This window comes from Mus musculus, chromosome 18 (assembly GCF_000001635.26).
Source record: "Mus musculus strain C57BL/6J chromosome 18, GRCm38.p6 C57BL/6J".
In the NCBI taxonomy this organism is placed as follows: Eukaryota; Metazoa; Chordata; class Mammalia; order Rodentia; family Muridae; genus Mus; species Mus musculus.
In genome coordinates this window covers 66,283,778-66,307,000 of record NC_000084.6, presented here as the reverse complement: position 1 = coordinate 66,307,000, position 23,223 = coordinate 66,283,778, and the positions used below count along the sequence as shown (strand labels likewise).

Sequence of the window (23,223 nt, the reverse complement as noted above, 5' to 3'; positions counted from 1 at the left end):
GAAGGAAGAAGGAACCGCCACTGAGGAGCCTCCTCCTCCATGCTGGCCTCTGGGGATGTCCGTAGGCTATCTTCATGATTAGTATTGTAGGAGGAACCAGCCCGATGTGGGTGGTTTTACCCCTGGTTAAAAAGCCAAAGGCTGTATAAGAAAGCAAGCTACCCTTGGAGATCCACCTGGCCAACCGAATCTTCCATGATCTCTGCTCAGGTTCCCGCCTTGCTTTCTTTCTCTCAATGATGAACTGTAGCTTGGGAGATAAAATAAAACTTGCCCTCACAAAAATGTTCTTGGAAATATTTCGAATCACAGCAAGGCAATGTCTTTGCTTACAGTGCAGTTCCTAACAGCGAGAAGAATAACCACAGTCAAATAGGTTTTTTTTAAAAAAAGATTTATTTATTTACTTTTGTGTATTAATATTTTCCTCACATCCATGTAGGTGCATGTTAGATTTCCTAGAACTGGGGCTTTAGATGGTTGTGAGCCATTACTTGGGGGCTTGGAATCGAACCCAGGTCCTTTGCAAAAGCCAAATGTGCTCTTAACGCCTGAGCCATCTCTCTAGCCCCCACAATCAAGTCTTTATCGCATGACAGAGCTGTTCTAAGTGTATTCAAAGCATCTTATCAGTTAGTCCTCATATAAAATTTGGAGGAAGACATGGCTATTGTGACGTGAAAATCTGAACCCCGAGCCCCATGTTATTAGTTGTCACTGGTAGCAATTCATCCCTGTGTGAAACTTTGGGGCCCCTAAGTTAAAGAGATCTTGCCCTATGCAACAGCTGGTGGGTTGATCAGCTCAGTTACCACCCAGGTCCAGGCCCAAATTCAGGGCTTTGAGTTGGTTCACCCCAACATCTACCCCATCCCTATACTGCTGGAGTGTGAAGGGGCTGGTCCTACAGATTTAAAGCTGCAGGATCTCCATGACATAGGGCAAAAAGAGGAGTCACGGTGAAGATCTGGTATTGATAGTGTAGCAGAAGCCAGAGGCCTTGAACCAGACTAATGACTCATTGCAATGAACATTTGCAAGCAAAGAAGTGTGGACAAAACAGTATACTGTGGGACTCACTGTGACATACTACAGCTTCCACAACAAGATTTTCTTTTTCTTTTGGTGGGGGGAGGTTGCAAAGGCAGAGGGCAGGTATGAAGGGAAGGGGGGATGAGTGGGATTGGGGTGCGTGATGTGAAACTCACAATCAATAAAAAGAAAGGAAGAAAGGAAGAAAGAGAAGTGCCTTACAGCTGGATCTTATGAAGACCATTTCTCCATTGAGGCCTCTTCCTCTCTGTTGACTGTAGCTTGCACCAAGGTGACATAAAACTAGCCAGTGCCCCATCTAGAGGCATACAAACCAGGATCTAATACTGAAAGGCCAGATCAGATTAGAAAAGCTGCACAATGGGGCTGGGTGAATACGGGCCTCAAAGGCCATTGGCTACATCTCCATAGAGGTCTGGTGAGTAGATACTTCTGTATAATGATGACTGACAGGTTCTCTACCTAAAAGGAACTTGTCTTTCCCACCTTACGCCCAGCCATGGAAGGCTGGGCAAGTGCCTTTCTATCTCCCTGCCTTTCTCTTACTTGGCCCATCAGTCACCCAATCACCTGTTCATGACTCCCAAAACTCTCTGGGTCCCCTCTCATCCTCTATAATAGGGCTACAATATTAGTCCATATCACTTCTTGCCCAACCTGTTCTACAGTTTTAACCCTACGATATATTTTCCTCTTGAGCCTTGTGATCAGTAGGCTACAAAGGAAATATAACATGAGCCTCATATCACACAAGCAGGTGTAGTTAATCTGAACTCACTGTTGGTTGGATCAGATATAGCCAAAGTATCATCCACATAACAATTTAATTAGATATCGCGTGGATTTTTTTTCCATGCTAAGTTTTAAAAATCTTGTAGGTGCACACCTGCCACTTTGGGCTGACCTCACTGTGTGTTCTGAGTTGTAAGTGTTTCAGACTATCTAGCACATGTCTGTATGGTTCAGCACTAGAGAATCTTTCAAAGTCTGTCTATAACAACCCTACATGCCTATTGTCTGCAAGATAGGTTTCAAATGCCTCTTTACAACTTGGCGTTTGTCACCCCACCCCTGTCCAGACATACCCTATGTTCCTACCATAACAATCGGGGGCTCAGCCTTTGCCGGACTTGATATCGTGTCTTTGCACATCTCATTTTTCAGCCTCCACTGGGCTCACCAACTCTTTGAAGTTGCTTTCCTACCCTGACCAATGAGAGGGGTGGGGCAGGCTGAATTCTAAGATAGTCATTCATGGCTTCCCACAACATGCCAATATGTCACATTATTAGCAAAGGGACTCTAGACATGCCCAAGGCAAGGAGCTTCAGTGGGGGAGACCATTCTAGATCATGATTAGGGCCATTGTTGTCCTAAGCATTCTAGTAAGAGGGAAGGAGATACAGAGCCCAAGAAAGGGATACAAGGAAGAAAATGGGAAAGGAGCTAAAATGTTCTGTAGCTGCTTTTAAAGATGGAGGAAGGAGCCATGGATTACAAATACTCTTCCCAGGCTGTGGTCCTTCTCCAGAGCCTGCAGGAGGAACTGGTCCTGTGATGCCTTGATTTTAGCCCTATGTCTTAGTCAGGGTTTCTATTCCTGCACAAAACATCATGACCAAGAAGCAAGTTGGGGAGGAAAGGGTTTATTCAGCTTACATTTTCACATTTCTGTTCATCACTAAAGGAAGTCAGGACTGGAACTAAAAATTTTCATAAAGCAGGAGTTGATGCAGATGCCATGGAGGGATGTTTCTTACTGGCTTGCTTCCCCTGTCTTACTAAACTTGCTTTCTCATAGAACCCAAGACTACCAGCCCAAGTGTGGCACCACTCACAATGGAACCTCCAACCCTTGATCACTAATTGAGAAAATGCCTTACAGCTGGATCTCATGGAGGCATTTTCTCAAGGGAGGTTCCTTTCTCTGTGATAACTCCAGCTTGTGTCAAGTTAACACTCAAACCAGCCAGTACACCCTATGAGACTGATTTTGGACTGCTGACTTGTAGAACTGTAAACTAACGAACCTGTTTAATTATCTTCTAAGATGGTGGAAACTTTTTTCATTTTTATATCCTTCTATTAGTTCTCAGAGAACTATGTCAATGTATCCTCATCCCCAAACTCTTTCCAGATCCACTCTCTTCTCTCACCCAACTCCCTCTTCCTCTTTTCTACCAAGGCCATTTGGTGCCCAAGTATTCTTGGATGTGTGGCCTTCTATAGAGAGCAGTTAACAGGGGCTCCACATTCTTAGAGAAAACTAACATTCCCTCTCCCAGCAGCCAGCAAAAGCTAACTCCTTGCCTAGGAATGGGACTTCAAGCCCTGTCTCCTCTCCATGCTGTTTTGATCTGGCTTGCACAAGTCTTGGGCATATCATCCCAACCACTGTGAATTCACATGCAAAGCTCCTTTGCTGTGTCTGGAAGATACTTTTCCCCTGAAGTCATCTACACTCTGGCTCTCACACTCTTTCTGTTCTCTGTTTTGAAATGACCCCCGGGCCTTTGGAAGCGCTGGTATGGTAAATATATGTTCCATTTAAGGCTGAACATTCTGAAGTCTCTTGTCTCTGAACCTTGGCCAGTTGCTGGTCTCCCTGTTAATCATCAACTACAGCTAATATAAGCACCTCTGGTCAGGGTTGAGAGATGCGTTAATCTACGGGTATGATAAGCCATTAGGAATTGATATATACTATATCTATTTAGCAGAATAAAAGTAGTTTTCTTTCCAGTTACTATTTCCCCTTCTAGGGTATTTGACCTGGCTAGCCACATGTTTTTGCCCCAATATTGGTACCAGCTACGGGTTTCATTCTGTGAAATGGGCCTGAAGTCTAATCAGAAAGCAGTTGCTCACTCTCACAACATTTGTGTCACCATTGCATTAGTGAGCATGTCTTGCCAGGCCAGTCACTGTTGTAGCTCTTGAAGTTCACATTTGTGTAAGACTGGTGGCTTGTTATGTTTTTTCCTCTGGCAGCAGGCATAGATAGCACTTTCCAGCACCATGAAAGTTCTGCTTGTAACTTGTTTCAGCCACAGTAGAAGGCAGGTTTGCGCTTCCTAGCTCCATATCCCTAACCTCTTGGAGACAGAACTGATGCGGGCATGGTTACTTCCCATGATTTTCTCTCTACTAGAATTTGTGGTCCAGTTTCCCTATTAGTGTCCTTTCCTGGTTGCCATGGAAACCATAACAGACAAAAGCAGCTCGAGGAGGAAAGGCTTTATTTTGCTGTTTTGTTTATTGTATTTGAGGTACGGTATATCACGGCAGAGAAGGTGTGGCACCCAGAGCACAAGGGTGACTGTCATATGGTGTCTCCAAGTCAGGAAGCAGAGATGAGTGATTCCTCCCTTCCCCTATTTTTATTCTTACACATATTCAGTGTGGTTCTTCTCTGTTAAATGCCACTGGGAAAAAATCCTTAAAAAATGCATCTCCCAGGTGATTCCAGAGCCAGTCAAGTCAATGAAGACTTAGAACGAGAGAGAAACTGACTTGTGTCTCATTCACTTCAGTCACTGCAACACTCAGCTGTGCTTAGCATCTGGTCAACCTTCGCCACTTTTCCTAAGGAATGAATGAAGGCTGGGGACAACTATTGCTTCCCCATCTCCCAGTGGGAGAAGAGATGGTGCTACCATGTCAACCACACCTGCACATTGACCTCATGAAGAAGACAGAGCAGCCCCTGCTGCCAACAGCAGGTGAGCAGAGGAGACATGGCTGAAGGATCAAGGGGGTGAGGCAGGGTGGGGATCAGAGTCCAGGGCTAGGCAGTCGCACAGGTCAGCCCCATGGGACCTGCTTGAGACTTTGCAACCAGAAGCATGGAACTTGTGAGCTGCTTTGGATTTGTGAAAACTTGCAAAATAAACAGAGTTCTAAGAAAAATATTTTCTCTGCTCCCGAGGTCACTCCAGGACAGCAGAGAGATAAGGGAGTTGCTGAACTAAGCCTTGAAAACAAAGGCAGAAAGACAAGAAGCCTCACAGGGGTGATCAGACCAAGAAGGGGGCCTGAGGGAGACAGGAGCTAGAGGACAGACAGGAGGCAGAAGAAGCCAGATAAATGGAAGCAGAGATAAAAGGGAGGGCTTGCAAGGAAAAGCCTTAAAGGAGCGGGAATCAGAAACAGGCGATAAGAGTGTAGATGCAGAGGAGTAGGTGATTAAAGGACTTCTCAAACTCAGCTCCACTGACATCAGTGTGTGTGCAAGAGGCAGCTCTGGGTACGGCCGGAGACTGAACATCCTATTTCTACCTACGAGATGCCTGACGTAAAGGCATCTTTTCTACCCCTGGAGGACAGCAACCGATGCCTCCAGAGATCATCAGATCTCCACTGCTAGGAAAATTATCCCCCAGTCGCTAACCAGTGATTTAGAGAGAGAAATTCACTGGGTGGTGGTGGAGGGGACTATGCTTCAGGGGAAAGTAGCAGAAAGGAAAGATCAGAAAACAAAACAAAATAGACAGTAAAAGTTAGAGCTAGAAGATTTGAGAGTATCTAATGGCACATGGGATAACTTCTAAGATGATCGATGATGGAGAATGGGCAGAGAGACAAGCAGACAATGAGAAGAACACCCCCCCCCCAGTGGACATGAGGAACCACTGTCCAAAGGGTGATGGCAGCTTGAGCTGGCTCTGCCTGAGGCTGGGACACTGGGAGGGTTCAGTGGTGGGTTACTGACATCCAGGGTCATGGCCCATCAGTCTTCTGTCCTTGTGTGAAGATGCTAATGCCAAATCCACATCAAATTGCCTACACATGACTTTCGGGCTCATTATAATTATACCACAGATAAATGCTGGAGCTGAAAGAAACTTCCACAGGGCTCAGCTCACTTTCTGATTAATGACGGCAATGCTCACCAGAGGTTTGAGACAGTAAACATCTCTGAGAGACACACTCAGGCCTAAACATCTCTGAAGCAGAAAGAAGGTAAAGAGGTCCCCCCCCCCCCACATCATGCAAGCAAAGATGGATGCACACCAATGGGCAGAGTTATCAAAGTCAGATTATTTTATCTGGCATTCCTTTGGGCTTCTGCACTGTTGGTAAAAACAAGGACCAGAGGAGGCCAAATCAAATGAGGTTCTGTCTATTATCATCAAGGCAGGAACATGGCAGCATCCAGGCAGGCATGATGCAGGAGGAGCTGAGAGTTCTACATCTTCATCTGAAGGTTGCTAGCAGAATACTGGCTTCCAGGCAGCTAGGATAAGGGTCGTAAAGCCCACATCTAGTGACACACCTACTTCAACAGGGCCACACTTTCTAATAGTGCCACTCCCAGGGCTGAGCACATACAAACCATCACAGGGGGATAGATTATGTGTCAAAGTTATCATCTATACTCAAGTTTGGTTTTGGCTGCTCACCTTCCTTTCTGAATTTCTCAGCTTCTAAACTGAAGAGATTCCACAGGACTACACCAGACTCTGAAATGTTCAAGATAATTTTGGGGGGGGGGTCTTTCTTCTTACAAAACTGCTGTCCTGGCTGCTTTTATAATCTCTCTGCTTTTGGGGAGACTGCTTTTGGGGAGAGTTCTAGGTCTGTCATCATCTTTTTGGGGGGGGGTCAAGGGTGGGACAGGGAGGGTCCATTGCCAAAGCACCTATAGTTCAAGTGCATTGAAACCTGATCTCAATTCTTCAGCAGCCAGTACTCCCTAACCAATCAGGATGCCTTTCTCAGAGGGCCAGCCCCTCAGATACAGCTCAGCTCTGCTTCAAAGAGATGTGGGACACACAGGTGAGAAAATAGCCAGGCCAGGTGGATAATACAGAGCCACAGGAGGCGGAGCAGATTCTCAGGCTCATGGCCACAAGGCTGGACATTTTCCCCCAGGCAAACAGGGAATATGAGCAATCTACCCCCTTGGCTCATTTTCCCAGAAAGTACATTAGTGTAAGGTTGAGATCATAGTGTGTAGAACCCACATCCTCTTCATAGCCTTATGTCTCAGACATGTAATTAAAACCACAGCCTCGGCTCCCTCACCTCTGCCATGCAGGAAGCAATCAAGCCAGACATAAGACTTTGACAAGGATTAAATGAGGTAAGACTTGCTAAGCACACAGATCCAGGTCTACATCACCAAGTCCTCCAGAACTATTTGTTGTTACTCTTCTTTGTGCCAAATTCTTCTAAAATTATCATCCCCTCTTAACAGCTTCCAGGAATGCAGCATATACGGGCCTCCATTTTGCTAAGAAGTCTGATGCTCCGCTAGACAACCTTCAACATGAATGCTAAGATTTTTTTTCTACAGAGCGGGACCTGCTATGTTTTAAAACATTATTTTGGTTTGTTTGGAGATACTGGAGCGGGGTTGCCTTGGGTACATTAGGCAAGTGTTACAGCAGTGGGATCTATCCACAGCCCTCTTTTTATAATTTTTCATAGGGAGATACTAAGTTCCCAGGACGGCCTTGAACTCAGTCAGCAGCCCAAGCTGGCCTTGGAGTTGCAATCCTTTTGGCTCAGTCTGCAGAATAGCTGAGATTCCAAACCCAAGCCAACAGTCCCAGCTTGTGTTTCCTTTAAGCACGGTCTTATGGAAGACGGAGGACTCCTTGGATAGGCCCTTTACATTGCCATAACATTCTATGTGTCTTCCAATCAGAAGTGCTCAACAGCTGGGCACAGCTCAGAAGTGGAGAAGATGAACAATGTGCATGAGGCCTGGGCCTTAATCCTCCACCCACCCCAAAGCTAAAATAATGCAGAAAGCATTAGCGGGTAGATTTGAAAAGAGTTTCCTAGGGCTGGAGCTGGAGCTGGAGCTGGAGCAGAGGTAGTGCTCTTGCTTAGTCATGCATGAGGTTCTACATTCAGTCCTTGATACTGGAGACACTGGGATGGTACCAGTCACAGATGGGTTAAACTAGCATCTGCTCAAACATGATTTGATTTGTAGTAAGCAGAACTCTGGCAGATGGAGCTCAGAAGCACAGCTATTCTCAAAGGGGAGGCATTGCATTCTGTGTTCTAGTAACTGTTACTGTGCTCAACTTACTCAGGGCCGAAGTAACTGTGTGTGATCTGATAGATCGTGGTATTAATGACATCAGTGTCAATTCTGCTACTTAGATTAGGCAGTGCTGTGACAGGGAGTCTCTGTCCATAGTTGACAGAGCAAATTCTTGTATGAGGCTGATTAGGCAAGTCAGGTGGGCTGAGGACATGACAAAGATAAGATTGGGTTTCATTTATGAACTCTGCTATCACAGGATTAATATGCACTCTCTTTAGTTTTTTCAACATTGTTGAGCTGGACAGTGAATTGGTATTTATGGATAAACCGAGTCTCGGGGGGCTTAAACAAGGTGATCAGGGTTTCGGGGGGCTTAAACAAGGTGATCAGGGTCTCGGGGGGCTTAAACAAGGTGATCAGGGTCACACAGAGAGCAGGATGCAGAAGCCTGTGCAGATCTGAGCTGTAGGTCAAGAGTCTTCCCATCCATGATCCCATGTCTCCAAGAATTTTTGTTTGTTTTTTAAACAGAAGCAATGTCAATTCCACATCCAGAAGGAGACAGTATTTTACTCTGTAGTAACTATGCATACTGCACTGGTATGACTTTTATAGGTATGTAATATAATATTAATAATTAATACTATTTTTCTATATTTCAGGGTGAATATATAGTCACATATATGTGTGATTGTCTGTGGAAGCCCCAAGGGGACATATAGTCCTTTGGAGTGACATATGCTTCTAAGTCACTTGATGTGGGTGCTTGTATTTTCAAGTCTGGTCCTCACGATTGAATAGCAATCACTCTTAATGGCTGGGTTACCTCTCCAACTCCTACAGTTATACTTAATCTACTATAGATGTCTTGGTGGACTGGTAATATCGCTCAGTGGTAATATACTTGCTTACCACGAGCAAGGTACTAGGTTCAGTCCCTGGAAACATGGTGGAAGGGGTGGATATGTTGACTCATATCAAAAAAGTTTTGTGTTTTTAGTTTGAAATGGGTTCTCCTGTAGTCCAGGCTGGCCTTGAACTTGTCTTATAGCCAAGGATGACCTTGAATGCCTGCTTCTCAAGCCTTTACCTTGCACATGCATAGATTTCAGAGGTAGGGAACAGTGACTGGTTTTTGCCGTGTGAGGGACTAAACCTGAGACTTCATGCACACCAAGCAACCAGTCTACTAATGATGATGCTTTCTCAACCCCTCAGCTAGGAAAACTTTATGTCAGTGTTCTCATTACCTGTCCAATTGCGCTGCTACTTCAAGAACCTTGTAGGGCTCAGTAAGTCTTCTGTCTTAAACAGAAGCAATGTCAATTCCACATCCAGAAGGAGACAGTATTTTACTCTGTAGTAACTATGCATACTGCACTGGTATGACTTTTATAGGTATATAATATAATATTAATAATTAATACTATTTTTCTATATTTCAGGGTGAATATATAGTCACATATCCTTCTTTCTTTCATTAGTGAAAGAACGTGAAGGGCATCAATGGTGTAAGAAGGAAACAGTGATATTGGCCTTGGCATGGTAGATCCTGGTGTGATGCTAACACTGTTTTCTAGAACATCAGGGTTTTTACTGCATGTCTCTACTGTTGGCTCCTTACTTCTTGTTTATACTTATGATGACAGCAGGATAAAGAGTTACCCTCACACTATGCATGCTGCACCCACTATCAGTGGGGAAAAGAGTCGCAGACTGGAGCAGTGAGAACTCACTTCTCCAGCCCAAACTCCTAGGTCTGACCCTATAGCTCTGGCAGGTCAGAGAGTCTGCTAACTCCTGTATGTGCTTCCTGTGGAAGCAGCTTTGGGCTCCTAGACATGAGACTGAACAGAGTATATGTGCATGTGTGTGTGTGTGTGTATGCGTGCATGGATACATTCAAGAACAAGTATTGACACATGAATAACTGTTCCCAATATTCTGAAAACCAAGGCATGATTGGTTTTTCTTTTTAATTTTTTTTTTTGGTGTCTACAAATTAATATTTTTTTCTTGTGGCCTAATTTACCTTTTTAACATTTTACTTCAGATTTGGCCAGCAATTGGTTCTATCATGGATAGAGGAAGCTGGTTTTTTTTTTTTTTTTTCCTATTTTTGGAGAAGAATCCAGGCTTAGCGCTTCAGTAAACGTTCAGAGCCTCATGCAAGTTAAGACCAAGGCTGGCTTAGTGCAGAGAGAATGAACACACCCCAGACCACGGCTTCAGTCTTAAGTGTGTTCTGGCTGTTCTTGCCCCAAGCAAACCCTCACAATGGATCCCTCACAATGGCACATAGACAAGAACACTTTTACACTTTTAAGGCGTAACCCAAATTCTCTAAGCAGACCTGGCTGCATGTCAATCAAAGCTGAAACCGTAAGATAGCTCTTTGGGCAATGTGCTTATCCTAGGGACACCTCATCCTATGCCAATAGCTCACAGTACACGGTGAACTTAACTCTACTTCTTATAATTCTGCCTTGCTTCTAGGAAAGAGCCTCCACCTTAGAGTTAGGTCATTCTTGCTATGTTTCAGGGAGACCAGTTAGTGTGTGTGAGTGTTCCATTATTTTTAAATTAAACTTTATTTATTATTATTGTGTCTCTGGGTGGATGGAGGTCAGTAGACAACTTTGTGGAGTGCGTTCTCTCCTTGCACCTTTACGTGGGTTCTGGGGAACAAACTCAGGTCTCCAGGCTTGAAGAGCAAGTGCCTTTATCTCAAGAGCCATGTCATTTTCTCTTCAGCCCTGTCATTTTTCTTCTATTTGTCTATCTATCTATCTATCTATCTATCCATCCACCCACCCACCCACCCACCTATCCATTTGTTTTTTTTAAGATAGGGGTTCCCTGTTTAAAAGTCCTAGCTGCCCTACAACTCATTCTGTAAACCAGGCTGGCCTTGAACTCATAGAACCTGCCTCCCAAGTACTGGGATTAAAGGCATATGCCATCACCTCCCGACCTCCTTTTCATGAAAAACCAAATATATAAGTGTTTCTTTTCCTTGACTTTTATAACCTATCAGGTAAAAATCCTGACTTGACTTCTTAGGGTCCAAGAGCTGAGTTGTGATCTGATCTGATGCAGGGCCGGGGCCTCTGCGCTTACAGTCTACTGGTCAGAATCTATCCAACTTCATTCTCAGTCCTGACTTTTCCTTGCCTGAGCTTCTCTGAGTGGCTCTGGAGCATGTATGCATAGAATGTGCACACACTGCACACAAATCTATCCAACAGTGGTGCTCAATCCTTTGTAGGGACGTATCTTCATTAGCGACTCTCCACTTCTAATTCTATTTTAGTTTTGTCCCCATAAGATGTTAGAATGCTTGAAAACCGACAACCACAGCTTCCGTTCAAAGAGTGTGCTCTGCCTAGCTTTCCTCTCCCGACCCTACTTTTAGAGCGTCATGGACCAGGAGGAGCCAGTTACCTCACTGGCTCCCAGACACTTTCAGCCTTGCTGCTAAGATACCTGCTCCTCCTGGTCCATGACCCACTGTACTCTCAAGCCCCCTTACAGCCCAGCCCCCCTAGGACGTGGTAAATTGTATAACTCTTCCCTCTCTGGTTTCTTTCAGGGCAGCTGACAGGTCTTTATGGGAAACACTGCCAAATGGCGTACTGAAAGGAACAAGCACACAATTTTCTCCAAGGTATGTGAGGTCCCTATCATTAATCTCCACGACGCTCCTGGGTAGGAGACTATGGGCATGTTCTCTCATGCCAGCTGTTTGGAGATGAGGGGATGGGGCAGATCTTGAGTTTGTGTAGGGAGATGGAAAGAGTATGAATCTGAGGAGCAAAAAAACCTCAAACTCCTGAGCTTCCTGCCACTCGAAAACTCAGTTCTGACAACTGCCACGCAGGCTGCAGGCTGCACAAAGGCAGGCTCGGCTTTGGCGGGACAGCTTCACGTTTCACAGATTGCTATTCATATATGGCTGTCCATATGCTCCCTCCACTGAGCCCAGCACACCAAGCTAGACAAGTTTCAGGCATGCAGGGAAAGTGTGTTTGAACGGTCTTAGCTACAGCTCTTCGCTTGCAGAAATGTTCTGATTACATACTATGACATCTTCCCCGGGCCAATATGGATAGACTGTGTGCTTGGCTGGCATCTTCTCAGGACCCTCATCCTCACAGACACTGAGTGTTGGGGCCAAGAGGTGGTTTATCAGCACAGGCTCTGACACCAGCTTAGTTCATATAGCTGACATGGTTCTGTCTTTACCTTTGGACTTTTCTTTGTTTATTGTTGTTATTGTTTGGGTTTCTATATTTGAGATAGAGTTTCACTGTATAGGTAGCTCAGGCTAGTCTAGAACTGACGACATAGCCCAGGTTGACCTCAAACTCTCCATCTTTCTGCCTCAGTCCCCCAAGGGCAGGAATTACATGTGTGCACCACCACATCTGGCTGCCTTTGTCTTTTTGGCATTTTTCGCCTTTCTTGAAAAGCAGCTTGCCTACACACATGGCTTAGTAAGTGCTACTGAGTACAGGAGAAGACTATTCTCCTACTTCATGGTCTACTGCTTGTAGCACAGCATCTCTGATGCAACAGGGGGAAATATAAAACAGAGGCATCGGTGAGAAAATAAAAATGTAACCCCTACCTGCAGCTTGGCTCTCTCCCAACCAAGATGGCATCCGACACTTCTATGGCCCAGTTTAGGTCAATCCGGTGTGCCATAAGCTCAGGATAGGTTTATTTTTCATGTGTTCATCAAGGTCTAGCCTCAAGAACCCAAAATAACTGGGCTGGAGAAATGGCTCAGCAGTTAAGAGCGCTGACTGCTCTTCCAGAGGTCCTGAGTTCAATTCCCAGCAACCACACGATGGCTCACAACCATCTGTAATGGGATCTGATGCCCTCTTCTAGTGTGTCTGAAGACAGCTACTCATACACATAAAATAAATAATTTTAAAAACAAAGGTGAACCCAAATAACTGTTGTAAGTAGGCGCCTATCTGTCTAGAAATTAAAAACACACACATTGAAAAGTAAAGAAAAAAAATCTGTCTGTGCAATGAAAAGCTTATGCTGAAGATGAGGAGTTAACATTCAGAGAACACTTAAGAGATATTTTACATGACTCACTTCGTCATAATACCTCTAAAGATAGACTCCTGCAGCTCATCCATGTACAGATCAGAAAGCAGGGGTTTCACAACGTTAACAGGGACCACTCACCTCCAAATGACTACCTGCATTTGAATCCAGGTAGTGATCCCATGGAAGTTACTCGCAAGTTCTACAGGATGCACCAGTGGCCCCCAGAATGGTCATCTGAGAATGCTCGTGTCTGTGAACCAGCAGTACCACAGAATTTTACTGTCAAGGGTGCTTCATGTTCTTGACGTCTGTGAATGTTTGGTAGGAAAAAAAAAAACCTACCTGGATAAAGTGGCAAGCATGATGTATAAGGATGTTATTGTGAGGCTCAGATAAGACTCTGACTGGTGAAGCCCTTGAGGGACACAAAACATTCAACAGAGGAAGCCAGATGTCACTGCTACTAAAATGACAGTGTGTAAGTGCTATATGTGATATTTCTCAGCAGACCAGACTACTACATAACTCAAAAATACCTACTTACTTGACCAATGGGCACACCTGAGGGTCCCTTCTCCTTGTAGCCTGAGCTGCAGGACCGATTAATGTTGGTCATTCCTCATCTAACCTCTTGCTTTTCTTATTTTGGGGGGCTGTGACTTTCTTGGCCTCTTGGTTCACATTTCTGTTATGAATTTCTCTCTGACAAGAACTGGAGAGTACATCGCAACAACCTTAAAACAAAAGAAAGGGGTCCCTTTCTTTTTAGTGTTATGGTAAACAGGGCGTCATGAACTAGCTGATGGATGGTCCTGTGATTTGCACATCTTCTGTGTCTCCCATGAAGTGCCAGGTGACTTCCCCCGAAGCCCGGACCCGGGTGTCTTCAATGGTTTCCCCAAGGTATTTTCAGATGCAAGGGAAAGGCCAGAAAAGCAAAGCAGACAGACATCCTGGCAGGCAGGCAGACAGATAGGGAAAGAGACCTCAGGTAAGCAACCAGATGGCAAATTCCTGGCTTCTTCATTACCCAGAATTAAGATCCACCCCTACTATGGAAAGGATGCCCTTCTGGCTCACCTGGGCATGCTCCAGTTTGGATGAAACCATAAGTCTGTGGACCCCTCCTCCCTTAGGTCGACCAATCAGAAATGATGGGAGGAAGACAAGACTCCCCCCCCCCCCATCCTAGAGGGTCTGACAATCTGCACTTGTGGGGAGTCGGCCCTCTGCGGTGCGTGAGTGAGTGCTTCTTCCTTTGTACAGTGATCGCTGCCTGCTGCGCCCACGTCTCTTCCTGCCTTGTTCGGTCCTGAACGGGCTGGGAAAACGAACCTAGCCAATACCCTTACAAGGTACCAGTTAGGTACAGGCATCTGTGTTCAAAACCCTTAGCTGGGAGCTTCTTACTTGACCTGAACTGCACTTACCAAGAAAATCGCCGCACTAAGGATTGTGGACGAGTGAAACGACCGAATTCCCTCTAAAAGGGGATGAAGATTGACCACGATTTCTTGGTTAGGCTATTCCACGTTTGGAAGGGCGATATAGGAGACCCCTGTAGCCGCTGCTCACTCCCTCCTATTCTGAGAGAACCCGGACAGAGGAAAAGCACGCAAGAAGGCAAACATTGGCTTGACCCTTCGTTATGGAAGTTAACTGACAACAGGAAGGAAGCTATTAACCCCGCTCCTCTCCTCCTCTCGCACTGGTGACAGCCAGCAACTCCTCCTCCTAGGCTGAGACCTTGGAGCAAAAATGCAAAGGAGCGCCTGGCTGCCTCAACTCTGCACTGCTCTCCCAGGGGAGGAAGAGGGAAGAGAGGAGGGCACAGCCTGAAGTCAAGTTCAGCTTGTTTGTGACTCACGCCTGAACGTCCAGAAGAGATTCCCGGGACTCCAGCATACTCCCTCCGGCCGCGCAAGGCGGACCCCCCTTAGACAAGCTCGGTTCACCCCCTCTGGCCCCAAGTTTGAGCGCCGCACGCAGGTGGTGCAAACGCCCCAGCTCTCCGGCGCCCCCTGCTGGCGAGAGGGGAAGGCGGCTGCGGCCGCGGAGCCTCCCTGGGCACAGCGCAGGGAGAGAGCTCGGGCGCCGAGAAGAAGCCGCGAGCTTCCCCGATGGTGCCGCCGCCTCTTCCGAGCCGGGGAGGAGCAGCCAAGAGGCAGCTGGGCAAGAGCCTGGGGCCGCTGCTGCTACTCCTGGCGCTGGGACACACGTGGACCTACCGAGAGGAACCCGAGGACCGCGACAGGTAAGGGCCACCTGCCCTAGAGGGAGGACGAGCTGGGTGCGATCAGGACTGGCTGGCGGGGTGCAGACGATCACATGTGGCGGATCCACAGATCTCTGTGCGCTGAGCCACTGGCGGAGAGGTTAGCTGATCCAGGTGACTTTCATCTCATGCGGGAACCGCCTCGGCGCTCCCAGTTGTGAGTTGGGACGCTGGATGCCCTCTGTCCTGCTTTCCCGCCGCGCTCGGGTGCAGACTTCTTTGATTTTTCTTGTCGCTTGGTAGTGGGATCGCTCTGTGCAGGGACACTGTCCTGTCTCCTCCCGGGACCAGTAGCAGCCCGTGCGTCTGGACGCAGCAGCGCGTTCTGCTCTTCACTCTCCCGCTGACCTTAACGGAGTTTCCTCTCTGACATTTTTCCTCCCTTAGAGAAGTGTGCTCTGAAAACAAGATCACCACGACCAAATACCCATGTCTGAAGTCTTCGGGCGAGCTCACCACGTGCTTCAGGTAAAGTTGGGGCCCTGCGGAGTCTAGAGGGACAGGCGTCGCTGTCAAGCAGGGCTTTGGAAGCGCGCTGTTGGAGCCAGGGTTGTGTGTGCCAGAGTCAGGGTATTGCTGGGTAGTGCGAACACTTGTGCTCATGAGCCGGGAGCAAAGCCGAGCAACTGAGTTTGCAACCAGCGAGTGCTTGAGATTTGAGAATACCGTTCAGGGAAAAGCTTGCACGGTAAAGATTGGAGTGAAAAAGTTTGCAAGGTGATGAGAGCGGATTGGATTGTGGGTGTAAGCTTGGTGAAGAGTAATGGCTTCCTGCTCATTTGCGTTTTGTTTTGAAAATACAGCCAGCAACAAGGAAATACTTGGCACTTGGCTTGGTTTTGACCTTGTGTTAGGACAGAGTGTACCACTGTCACGGTCTCTGTAGGCAAACTTGTAACCGGGAGGATTGTGGGTAGATGGGATGGTTGCCTCGAGTAAAAACAAACATCAAAACTGTTGAAACTCATGATCTCTTTAAGAAAAGATTACGGGTTTACCTGGAAGAATGGCAGCCACTTGGGGTCTTTTAAAATTAAACGTGTGCACAGGCCCAGGGTACACCATTTAAAAAGGCTTCGCAGGTGATTCCTTGTGCAAGAGGGGAGTTAAAACAGATGGATGAAATCCCCAAAGGAGAGGATCAAGGTCCCATGTCTTCGGCCTTTTGGAGCTAACAATTGACTTGGTTTCCTTTTGGAGCTAACAATTGACTTGGTTTTTGAATCACTGAATTTTGGACTTCTGCTCCATTCCCCCACAGGATGGAGGTGGCACACATCCCTAAACAATTGTTGCTTGTCTGAGTTTTTAAGATGCTATGCAGGGCATGGGGTTAACACACTTAGAGCAGCCTGGGAACTTACTTGGGTGCTACAAAATAAAACAAATCTCAGCCTATGGTCTTCACTATGCTGTGGCCAACCAGCTAAGCACAACACTTTCTGTGCAGGAAACTTTCTTCCTTACACCCAAGGCTCGGGTGTGTGTGAGATGCTTTCTAGGGCAGGTCAGTGAGATTTACAGAAGTACCTTCAGCTGTATTGCACTTTTAGAGCAGCCATTGGCCACTAGGATTGGTTGACATTAGCTGCTTCACCTATGTGAAGCTCCGAAAGAGGGCTACCGGCTTCTGCATGGGGTGATTGGGAGAGTTGAACAGTAGCTGGCTGAGATGTGAGGGACCTGCCTGTTCACCTGGCAGATGGAGACTTTGGGGGGTGCACTGGGTGAGCAAGGTCATCCAGCTGGTGACATGGCTTGGTAGTACTGGCTGCAGCATCACTTGCCTGGTTCTGGTCATGCGTTTCATCCACATGACCATGGTATTTCCTAGGACATGCTGTTTTCCTATCACTGCTGTATAAAGCTTCCAGTTTAACCTGGAGTGTGTTCCTAAGATGGTTCGCTCATTTGTTCGGTCCCTAGAGGTCAGACGTCACATAAATCAGTGACAGTTACAGAGCTCGTGTCAGGCCTTTAGAAACCACCAGTGTCTGATTATTCTATTAGTTCCGCTCCTTTGGCCGGCGTTTCCAGGTTTCTTAAAGTATCACGGTACCTCTCTTACCCTATCTCATTCAGAGCCATTAACACTCGAGTCTTGGCACATGTGTTCACTCACCAGTTTCTCCCATGGAACGGCCTGTTGGACCCAGTGTTCTATCAAGGAAAAGAATAAAGAATTTTAGTTTGTATAACGAGAAGGGCTGTTTCAGTTGGAGAAAATGACATCAGTCCCCTACTATGGGAATAGCATTGTTTAGTTTTTTGAGACAGAACCTCATTGTCTAGTCTTGAACTCAGGATCTCTCTGCCCATCCAAAGTGCTGGGATCGAGGTATAAACCACTACTATGCGTGGCTGACACAGTTTGTAAATGTATTAATTTCTTTATGGAAGTCAAGAGTTCTGTGCATATTCTGTTAGCCTTTTTCTATTTTTATTTTATTTTGCTGTTTGAGACAGGGTCTCACTCTGTAGCTTAAGCTGGCCTCTGGCTTCCAATTCATGCTAGCCTCCTCTTCCAACCTCCCACTGTGGCCAGAGAACTTTATGATCAAAGTCATTTGGAAGTTTCCTCACCTGGTTCTTGAGCTTCAAGGATGACAGCGTGCTGTGGGAGGTTGGGGTGTGGCCCTATACGTCCTTCCTCTTTCAAGTCTTACCAGCCAACTCTCATGACATTGCCTGGACACTGGGTAGACTGCCAGACTGCCCTGAGGTCCCTTCAACTGCATCTGTGTCTTAATGAGATGTGTGTTGAAGTCAATGGAACGCTCCCGTCGAAAGCAGGGCCTTCGAGCCACAGATAGGGTCTAAACCAGCAGTGCTCATTCTGTGAGTTCCAATCCCCTTGCCAAACCTCTATCTCCAAAAAGATATTTACATTTTGATTCATAACAGTAGCAAAATGACAGTTATGAAGCAGCAATAACTGAATCAAAGAGTCAAAGCACATCACCCTAAAAGGAGAGCCACCCCCACCCCACCTGGAAAGCATACCCCCACCCTGGTTTCTCTCAAGCTATAAGCACTTGAGAAATGGCTTCCACGCTGGGAAAATACCAGATGGGAAAATACCAGATGGCTAGTGAATGATTTTTAGCATATGAAAGGGATTTTTTTTTTCTCCAAAAGGTCATTGTTGGTAAGGGGAGTAGATCTGAACCTATGTAAAATGAACAGGGGATCAAGATAAGCCTGATTCGTTGCTGTGAAATTTGAAATGGGTTCACCGACGTTTTTTTTTTTTTTTTTTTTGGTCCTGGACAGCCTTGTGGTTTATGACTTGAGTTTAGGCAGCTCTCCTCTGTATTTCAGCACTTGATGCTGGATACTAAATAACAATAGTTTGCAGAAGTACTCTGGACTTGGCATTATGCTGTGAGCTTTGTTTACATTGTCTCTGATGCATAGAGCCAACTGTAGCTTTTCTAGTCTCTCAGTTTTGCTGAGTGGGAACCTAATAATCAGAGGTATGGAGAGTATCATGCCCAAGCGCTCACGGCTACACACACAACCACCATGATTTAAATCCAGGTTTGTCTGACTTGTAAGACCTGGGCTCCTTCATTATTTCAGGGGAACCCATAAGGTAGGGCAAATGTTCTAGATCCAGGGGTGGAAAAAGGAAGGCTAAACTCAAATGGCTGAACATTTCCGACAGTCCAGGGGAATGCTAACACACACGGTGATCTTGGTTAGCCTTTGGAGCCATTACCCTTGAGGTCTGCTTTTGGACAGTCAAATTTAAATGATCATATCGTCTAGGAAACAGGTTCCTGCATGTACAGCCTTTCTTCAGGCCCAAAAACTCTCGAGAGTTTTTGCTGCCAACGTGCGTACTGCCAAGCCCCCAGAGTTTAAACACTCTCTGCATGAGCGCCAGTGACAGCTTAATGAGTCTAAAGCTAACATTTGCCCAGCAGTATAATCAGCACAGGACATTCTCTCACCAGTAGTTAAGATATCAGAGCCGGGGCATGATATATCTGAAGCAGGGATTCGTGACAGCCAAGGCACAGAAAGCCATTATGGCTATACCCACCTAGAACCATCATTATACCTTCTCCCCCTCTCCCCCTGCCCCATCCGCCACAAGGTGATTTTCCTTTTCAAACCGTGTACTTTATCTTTCTTTGCTGGTGTTTTACATTGGTAAAATGATGTGTCAACATGTAAAAGACAATCGGCTTTTAACTCTTTAGAATCTTGGGTCAAAGACTTACATATCTATTTAAAACTTAGAGCCGGTCTAGAGGATATTAGCACATAAAAGAATAAAGGGCTTGCTTTTGGACAAAAGCCTTTGTAACTGGAGCCTATACAGCAGAATTCAAATCTGTGTCCTTCACGCCATACAAATGGCAAAGAGCTAGGAGCTAGGAATGATGTCTCAGGCGAGGGAGGCCTTGGCTTTGTTTCCCAAGGTGGCTCTTTACCACAGACTGTATTAGAGAGCAGAGCTGAGAAACCCACCTGTGATTTTGGTCTTAGTTCAGAGATGCAGATGCCCCACCCCTCCCCCTGTCTACCCATTGCCCTCCCACTGGGGAGTGCTCTAGCCTAAGGTGGCTCAGGTTCCCATGGGAAAAAAATGACACAGGATGCAGGAACTTTCACTTTCCTTCAAGATAGTACAGCCACGTGGCCGTGTGGCCTGTGGGAACGTGGCGGTCCATGTGCTGTTTCTGCAGATGTGTTTACTTAGAGCGAGAGGGCCACTTAATTAGGCTAGCACCGAGGGACTGACAGCCCTGGGGTTTGGCTGAAGGTCATCTCAGGGAAGGCAGAGGGAAGGCTGCAGAGAGCCTTGTTCTGGCAGGTTGCCTGCTGCTTTCCCCTTGTGAGCTTCAGTAATCTCAGAACGCACAGGCTTTCAAACTCATTGCTCCTCTTTGAATCTTTAAAATTTTTTCCGACCTTGAACCACTTCTTAAGATCCAGGGTTTCGTTTTCTCCATTGGAATCTAAGGGTCTTAGTAATTATGTTTAGAGCTTCTGTGAGCTTTGTAAATGACTTAGCTTGTGTGCTGTGCTTTGGGAAGTTCAAGATTCGAGGGCAGTGCTAGGTCAATCAATGTCACTTTGTATCACCCCCGAACCTCAAGGTGTGGCATGGGGGTAGCTTGCAGAAGTTGTGCAGTGGACACCCACTGACTTCTGTGAATTTCATAATTGAGATAAAAAAAGACACATAACACTTTTATTAATTTTTGATTTCTTCATGTCCTATGACCAAAATGTGTGGTGTCTTCATCAGCTGAGGCTTATTATCATATTCTGGAGGATAACCAAGAACAATGATAAGAGTCTGTATCGTTCTGGGGTGTGGCCAGGATACTTCCGACCATCAGCTCTGGGGAGCATCCCACACTTGGCAATGGGATTTGATTTGGTAACCTATGGCTTCTGGTAGGACTCAGCATACGTTTTAAAAAGTAAAACTAGACTTAAGACACAGCAGTAGTGTTTCTTTACTGGTCAACATGCCTTGTTTCTGGATGCTTCTCCAAGTGTAGGGTTAGGCCAGCAATCTAGTGGCATGGGAAATGGCACTGAGTGTCTTTGCATGGTGCAGTCTCCCCTGCTGACCACCCAGGGTTTTCTTCTCCAAGTGACTACAGAGTCGTGGACAGCACAGCCAGGTTGAATTGGATGCTGACTCCATTTTGAAAGACTAGAGAGGTTTGCTTTGCGCCTGGAGTTGGAAATGGTGGTTCCTGCAGAAATATAAGGCTTGAGATCCTTCGTCGGTTGGATTTTTCTTGTTTATGGATTCTTCTGCTTTTGCTACCACCTCCATCCCATGGCCTATGGAAACGAAGGAGCTCTGTGAACGGATGTGGCTTGCTCAGGACACATGGGTCCTGTTTCAGGAAGCATGCTTTCACAAGCATCATGAGTCCCTATCAAGGAGGACATGGGACCAAAGTAGTAAAGAGCAGAGAGGGCCTAACTCATACACAGGGAAGACATTCTCCCTTTCTTCCTGCATGAGGCTGTCTATAACTGTCAACCCTCCACGGTCATGGACCTTCTGTTCTCTCATAGCCTTGACCTCACAGGTCAGCTCCGTATTTTGAAAAAGAGTGGTCCATCCATTTGCACTTGTTTAGTGACCAAGTGAATGACTGTTGATGTAAAAAGGAAAAGAGCAACTTTGATTTAAATGTGTTAAGCATTTGTAGGATTTCTGTTGCTACTCATGTATGTGTCCTGTGTCCTTTAAAAGCTGAGCCAAGGACTGACATATGGCCCAGTAGGTAGACATAATTACTGCCAGCCCTAGTTACCTGAATTCAACAATTGGTCCCACATAGTATGTGAGAACTAACTCCTGCAAGTTATTCTCTGACAACCACACAATGTGTTATAGCACGAACATGCCCTACACACACACACACACACACACACACACACACACACACACACACACACTAGAAAAATTAATAAAAGCTAAAAATTAGGAGTGTTTTATTTTATCTAATAATCTTTTAAAGAAGATCTTGCTATATTATTTCGCTCAGGCTGGCCTTGAACTCACTATTTTCCCATTTCAACCTCCCAAGTTCTGGAATTATAGGTGTGTTGCATCAAACCTAAAAGGAAGGCTGCTGTAGAAAGGAGTTCGATGCCTCCTTTAAAGTGACACCACTGTCTCCATTGCATCCCAGCCCAGCCTGCTTCTCTGTCCTTGCCCGCGTGGTATATATGCTGGATACTGGTGATTCCTCTCCTAAATTATACCCCCAAATGACACATGGGCTCCTCCACATAGGATGCCGGCAGTGATATGAAGGGCAAGGAGGTAGTTTTTAAGAGAGATCCTTTTCCTCCGCTCAGGAACAGGTAGCAGAAGAGGGGAGGCCCGGGTGAGTTGAGAGTAGTGGCCAAGGTCAGACTTTGTACCACTTTTCACACGTTCTCAGCTCACAGATGGACTAGCCTGCCCCACGGCTCTGCTTTCATCGCTGTGTCCTTGGAGATCCGATCTCCTTACGACCGATTGTTGCTGGAATGGCTGCTCCCCGGCTTCCTGTGGCTAACATCGCTTCATCTTTTTCTAAGTGAAGTTGGGGGCAGCGCACCCTCTTTATCCCAGCTGCTATGTTTTCTCAAGAGCAGGTTTTCATTTCACGGTGTCCAAGGCCGTGGTCAGCTTCCCCAGATCTTCTGCTTCCTGCTCAGCTGGACCAGGATGCCTTTATGAATGAGAGCGGCCGCTGCATTGTGATCGCCCTGCTTAGAGGCTGGAGAACAAAGCTCTCATTCTCTCCCACTGTCTCCCTCTTTATTTGGGGGATGAGAAAGCGGACAGCTATAACATCTGCAATGCCTCTTCTGCCAAGTTAGCCCCCCTTCCCGTGGATCTATTAGCTAATTTTAAAGTCTTAGTACTTTTCTCTTGGTTGGCACATGCCCACTGGGTGCTTCCATTGTACCAAGCTTGATTCTATGCAGGGAAAACACATTTGAAGGGAGGATGCAAACCTCTGTTCTGGTGGGATTTGCGGATTCTCATTTATCTTCTGGGAAAGGGTGTTTTTTTTTTTTAAATATATATATTTTTTGGTGCACATCTGAGTAATGTTTATTTCCAGGACTAAGATCTTGAAGTTTCTTATAGCCTAGATGTATCTGTTCAGAAAATCAACAATGAGATAAAGCAACCTTGTAGCTCCAAGCCAAGACATGAATGGCAATGATTGCTCCGCCCCCCTGCCCCGCCCCCCCACCCCCCTGTCCTGCCAGAAATTAGTATGTGTCACAAGTTTCTTGCTTCTAAAAATTTCAAGAACTTCCAGAGCACTAGAGCACT

At 46.2% G+C, this 23,223-nt stretch overlaps 1 protein-coding gene across 1 annotated transcript in view; it reads left to right on the top strand.

Annotated features, from left to right (window-relative positions):
• Nucleotides 1–15,162: 15,162 nt before the first annotated feature.
• Ccbe1 (collagen and calcium binding EGF domains 1) overlaps nucleotides 15,163–23,223 on the top strand; it is a 234,984-nt gene continuing 226,923 nt past the window's right edge. Inside the window, exons 1-2 of the mRNA NM_178793.4 lie at nucleotides 15,163–15,380; nucleotides 15,789–15,869. Coding sequence (NP_848908.1) covers nucleotides 15,247–15,380; nucleotides 15,789–15,869 — 215 coding nt within the window. The 5' untranslated portion in view covers nucleotides 15,163–15,246. The remainder of the gene's footprint in view (nucleotides 15,381–15,788; nucleotides 15,870–23,223) is intronic.